This window comes from Cinclus cinclus, unplaced genomic scaffold, assembly GCF_963662255.1.
Source record: "Cinclus cinclus unplaced genomic scaffold, bCinCin1.1 SCAFFOLD_249, whole genome shotgun sequence".
NCBI classification, from domain to species: domain Eukaryota; kingdom Metazoa; phylum Chordata; class Aves; order Passeriformes; family Cinclidae; genus Cinclus; species Cinclus cinclus.
In genome coordinates this window covers 58,444-64,000 of record NW_026912173.1, presented here as the reverse complement: position 1 = coordinate 64,000, position 5,557 = coordinate 58,444, and the positions used below count along the sequence as shown (strand labels likewise).

Below are 5,557 nucleotides of genomic sequence, written 5' to 3'. Positions count from 1 at the left end.
CATGCGTTCTGCCCTGGGGACCTCAAGTCACGGCTCGGACTCAAAAGTGTCCCCCAGGTGCTTTCCCGGACCCCAAATGCTTCGTCCGAGCCACTTCCGGGACTACAGCTCCCATCATGCTCCGCAGTCCCGTTAGAGTGCTATTCCAGCCGTGACTACATCTCCCATCAGGCACCGCGACCCACAAAGAGACAATGCGGATGCGCCCTCCTGTGATGCTCCGCGGCTGTATTCAATCGTATTATGCCCGTGCCTACAATTCCCATCATCCCCCGCGCCCCAGAGAGCCCCGTTCTAGCCCCCCAGGTGCCCGCCCGGACCCCGAAGCGCTCCACATTCCCCTCCCTGACCTCCAAGTTTTCGCCCTGGACCCCCAAGAGCTCTCCCAGCCTCCGAGGTGTCCGTCAGAATCCCTCAGTGCCCTGCCCAGTGCCCACCCGGCCCATTGAAGTGTCCTACATACCCTCAAGTTCTAAATTCCCTGTGTAGACCCAAGACTGCCCCAAATGTACCCCAGAAATGTCTCCCTGGACTCCAGAGTGGCCCCTTTTACCCTGTCTGAGAAAATGATAACAAGGATTAGAGAAGGACTGAAAAAAGTCTACTTATCATACAGAAGGAGAAAGCAATAGCCAGTAGTTTTCAATTAATTAATGAAGGGAATTGTGTTACTTAGAACCAATCACCAAGAATTTTTATGATTGCTAAAACCGTATCGATTTTTTAACACATAAATGAAAAATTAGGTAATAAAAATATTATTTTTATTATTAAAAGAAAAACATCTTTGTAATTTTATTATTTTATTAATATATAATTATAATAATAAACATGCAGGGATTTTTTTTATGTTTTAGGATGTCAGTCCCAGGTGGGCAATGTCTGACATGGTGAGGTTGGAGGTTGTCCAAATAGGGTCAACCCTGAAAGGGATCATTCTTCTCTGTGCCCAGACCTTCTAAGGTGACATTCATCATCAAGATCACCTGGGGAATGCTTCGGTCACCTCTTCTCTGAATTGAAAAATTTAAAAAAATATTCACTTGATTAAAACCAAAAATCATGAGGTGCACTTTGAACTCTCTCTCCTTAACGCTGACACTGACACTGACACTGACACTGGGGATCCAAGAGCATTGTGACTGAGGAACCTCATGGAACCAAGAGTCCATTGCTACACTGTGCAGCCTGTGGAACCAAGGGGAGCACAGTGACATTGCGGGGCCTCATGGAACATTGGAGACTATTCTGACACTCTGGGACCCACTGGAACAAGGGACTGTTACAGCTTGGCAGGGCCTCATGGAATCAAGGGCACGGCAGTGAACACTGTGGGTCTGCACAGGATGAAGGGTTCATTCTGACACCGTGGAACCCAGGATACCATTGTAACACTATGGGGCACCATGGAAACAAAGGTGCATTGTGACAGAGCAGGACCTCATGAAACCATCGAGGCCATTTTTACACATTGAGGCCTTGTGAAACCAAAGGGCCATGGTGGCACTTCAGAGCCTTGTGGAGCAAACAGGACCCTAGTGACACTGTTGGACTCAGTGGAACCAAGGGGCCATTGTGACACTTTGGGTGTCATGGAATCAATGGTCTGTTTTGACACTGCAGGCCTTAACGAATCACAGAGACTATTGTGGCACTGCAGGTGATGTCTTGGAGTGGCTACCTAGAACACAGGCTAGACAAGGTTAAGGGAATAAAGTCGGTGCTTATTAAAGGCCTTCAATAGATACACCTTGGACAGTGAAAAGCTTCCCAGAGGCTACACCCAAGGTGGATGGTGGTCATGACTTTTTCAGACAGATATAAGTTTGGTCTGTTTGCATATAAGGGGTTAATCCTCCAATTACAGCTTCCGCTAATGAAGTCATATTCCCTCAGTTTGCTCCCCCCTCCCAATTCACTTTTGTTTATTGTATTTGGAACCTGAGGCTGTAGGGTGTCCTTGAGTTTCAGAGGAATCTTTTTGTCTGACCAAAATGTGAAGATAGTTAACTAATACTTTCTATGGAGTTTAGAGTTATGCATTGATGCATAACAGGATTTCAAAAATATAAAGGCTAAAATCTTATGCCATGACAGGCCTCACTGAACCAAGGGGCCACTGTGACACTTTGTGGCCCCATGGAACCAAGGAGTCCATTGTGACGCTACAAGGCCTCATGGAAGCAAGGAACCATTGTGACACTCTGGGGTCTTGTTGTGCTAAGGGGTGATTGTGTCACTGTGTGACACCATTGAATTAAGGAGTCCATGGTGACACTGCAGGGCCCCATGGAACTAAGGATTCATGGAACAGTGCGGACCCCATGGAACCAAAGATCCACTGTGACACAGCAGGGCCTCATGGAATTCTGGAGACCATGATGACACTTTGAGGCCACGTTGAATCAAGGGGCTCTGCAGGGCCTCGTGGAACCAAGGAGACCATTCTGCCATTGTGAGTCCCCACAGAACCAAGGGTCCATTGTGACACTGCATCACCAAGGAGACCCCTGTGACACTGCAAGGCCTCATGGGAACAAGGGACCTTGCAGTCCCTTGTATATCTGCAGAGGGATTTGTCTCCTCTACAACGCATGTGGGGGAGACACCTGGCTGAGGGCTCCACATCCTCCTGCCTTAATTTTCTTTGCATTTCTCATTGTTCTTTCAAAATACCCAAACCCAGGGTAAAGATGTTGAGCTAAGACAACGATGGCAACATGGGGGGGGATCTTCCAGGGGATGTGGGGGGTGCTGTGTTCAAGAGGGTTGAGGGTTCCTGGGAGGGATTTGGGGGTCGCTCAGGGTCTTGGATACTCTAGGCTGAGCAGTTCTAATTGCTTTGGGAAACTCTGGCAGAGGTTCTGGGGCAGTTGATCAAGGATCCCCTGCCCAGGAACTGTCCACATATCCCCTGTACCAGTTTTGGGTTTCTCCTGTCCTGGATCCCCCTCTCCTCGCTGTCATTCTCCTTGCCCCCTGCTCATTCTCATGTTACCTCGCTCCTGGTCCCACCCTGCTCCCATCCCAGTCTGGATCCCATTCTTGGTCTCATTCCCTGTCCCGTATTCTCTGTCTGGTTGTCATTCTCATAATCCCGGTCCCATATTCCCTGTCCTGTTCCCGTTCTCATATTCCCAGTCCTCATGCTGGTCCCGCATTTCCGTTTCCGTATTTCCTGTCCCATTTCCGTATTTCCATTCCCAGCCCTATTTCTAATCCCAGTCCCATCTTTCTAATCCCTATCCCATATTCTCTCTCCAGTTGCTGTATCTGTATTCCCTGTCCTGTTCCCACATTTCCATTCCCAGTTCGTGTCCTGTATTCCCCGTCCCAGTCCTGTATTCTTGTTTCTGTTCCTGGTTCCCGTTCCCATTCCCTGTCCCCATTCCCTGTTCCCTCTCACCAGGCCCCGCCGCCATCGCTCCGGCCCCCCCGCGGCCCACACGTGACCAGGGAGAACCCCGCGCTGCTTCCGCCCACCAATCACAGCGCGCGATCGCTCCTGGATTTGCATAACCACGCTTTCGGTCCTGACCCCGCCCACCGCCGGCTGAAGCCGCGTCCGGGCGCTGTTTATTCCCAGTTCCGTCCCAGTGCTCCCAGTAAGAGCGGTCCTAGCACGGAAAGCGCTCCCAATTCCTTCCGGGTTCTCTCAGGATCGCTTCGAGTGCTCCCAGTATTGGTTCCAGCACTGTGCAGGGCACGGCCACTTTGGAACCCCCCAGGGCAGAGCACGGCTGCTTTTCAGTGTCGGCACCGACCTGGGCCGGGCTGGGAGCGGAGGAGGGGGAGGAAGGAAAGAGGAGCGGGAAGAACAAGAAGGGGAAAGTCAGGAACATGAGGAAGAGGAGCTGCAAGAGAAAGAGCAGCAGCAGAACCACTCGGCTCCCCCGCCCGCCCGCTCAGGCTGCAGTTCCCCCAACTCTGGCAGCATCACCCTGCCCCCCCGGAACCCACAGGTGAGCAGGAAGGGGAACCTCGCCCCAAAACCAGCGGGGGCGTCTCTGGAAGGTTTTCTTTTTGAGGGGCCAGGGTACGTTTGGATCTTGAAGGACCCCGAAGCTCAGCCGGAAATGCCCCGGGAGGGATCTTGGCAGGTCCCACGTGGTGATCACCCAGTACTGGTGGGCAGAGGGCCAGTATGGGGTTTGGGGATCCCCAGGAGAGCCGTGGGGGAATGCGGGAGCCCCGGAGAGGGGAGAGCGCAGAGGGGCATTCCCAGAGCCAGGGAACCCCCGGCAGCCTGGAGGAGTGCAAGAGGTTGGTGATGAGCAGCCCCAGGCTCTCTGAGGTTGAAAGGGGTGATGACATCTCCAGCTACCCTTGGCCCGCAGGAACATCAAAACCAATGTGCTCAGCCCTTGTTTTTCCCCAAAACCAGGATTTCCCATTCCCAAATCATGGTCAGATGGAGGAGGAGGCCGTGAGGAAGATGGCCCAGAAGCCCTATGCAGGTGAGGGGGAAGTCCCTGCCCCCTTCCCCCTCTGTCCTGCTCCATCTCCCAGCCCAGCACGGCCCCCGGCTGCAGGACAACCCCGCTGCCGACACCGTCCTGCCGGGGACATGCTGGGGGGATCTCCTTCCCCCTCCCTCTGGAACAGAGGCAAATCCCATCCTCTCCTTGTCCTTCCTCCCCCAGACAAGGAGCTGAGGATGGAGACCAGGGAGGACAAATCCCCACAGCTGAACCTTATGGAAAAGGCATTTTAAACCAGCTCCATGGTGCAGGAATCCAAGGAGGAGGAAAAGCCCCAGAGATCCCTCATGAGGGGTTACAAATGCAGATCACGGTGATCCAAAGCAGAAAGACCCACTCCGGGCCAGGGAGGTGGCCAGAGATGCTGCTGGAGCTTAGAGCTGAGAGTCCATGAGCAGCTTCATGATGGGGAGAAGCCCCACAAGTGCTCAGAATGTGGGAAGAGCTTCAGCAAGTGATCCTACCTGATCCAACACTGGAGAATCCACATGAGGGAACAGCCCTATGAGTGTGGGGAGTGTGGGAAGGGCTTCAAGACAAGCTCTGACCTGACTGCCCACCAGATGAGCCACACAAAGCAGAGGCGTGCCGATTGTGAGGAATGCAGGAAGACATTTAAGACTAGCTCCAGTCTCCTCAGGCATCAGCAGATTCAGAGGAGAGGCCCTTCCACTGACCCAACAATGGGAATGGCTTCAACCAAAACTCCACTGTCGTCACCCACCAGCGCATATATACTAGGACGAGGCCCTACGAGTGTCCCAAATGTGTGAAGTCCTGTTCCAGAAGCTCTCACTTTACCCTACACCAATGAAGGCACCACTAAGGGAAGCCCTGCAAATCAAGTGCAGGAAGAGCTTCATGTGCTGCTCCAGCTCCATCCCCCGTGGCAGGATCTGTGCTGGATGTTCCTGTGGCCCCCAGTGGGCAGAGCATTGCTGGTCCATGGTGCCCGTGATCTATGTTAGAAATACACCTGGCTGGGTGGCTCCACATCCTCCTGGCTCCCCATGGGCACCTGGACATATCCACAGATCAACATCAGAAATCCATTGTGAAGAGCACGTTTGTCGACT

General features: G+C 52.8%; 1 protein-coding gene across 1 annotated transcript; it reads left to right on the top strand.

Moving 5' to 3' along the window:
- The first annotated feature begins 878 nt into the window (after window positions 1-878).
- On the top strand, window positions 879-5,557 carry LOC134057548 (uncharacterized). Its single transcript, XM_062514505.1, has 5 exons — window positions 879-890; window positions 3,410-3,513; window positions 3,560-3,962; window positions 4,385-4,457; window positions 4,644-5,557. The coding sequence occupies exons 1-5, from the start codon at window positions 879-881 to the stop codon at window positions 4,712-4,714; spliced, it is 663 nt and encodes a 220-aa protein (XP_062370489.1). The 3' UTR covers window positions 4,715-5,557.

Coding starts and splice junctions, on each gene's coding strand:
- LOC134057548 (XM_062514505.1), top strand. Junction 3,514..3,559: donor GCGCGATCGCTCCTGGATTT/GCATAACCACGC, acceptor CGCCGGCTGAAG/CCGCGTCCGGGCGCTGTTTA. Junction 3,963..4,384: donor TGCCCCCCCGGAACCCACAG/GTGAGCAGGAAG, acceptor CCCCAAAACCAG/GATTTCCCATTCCCAAATCA.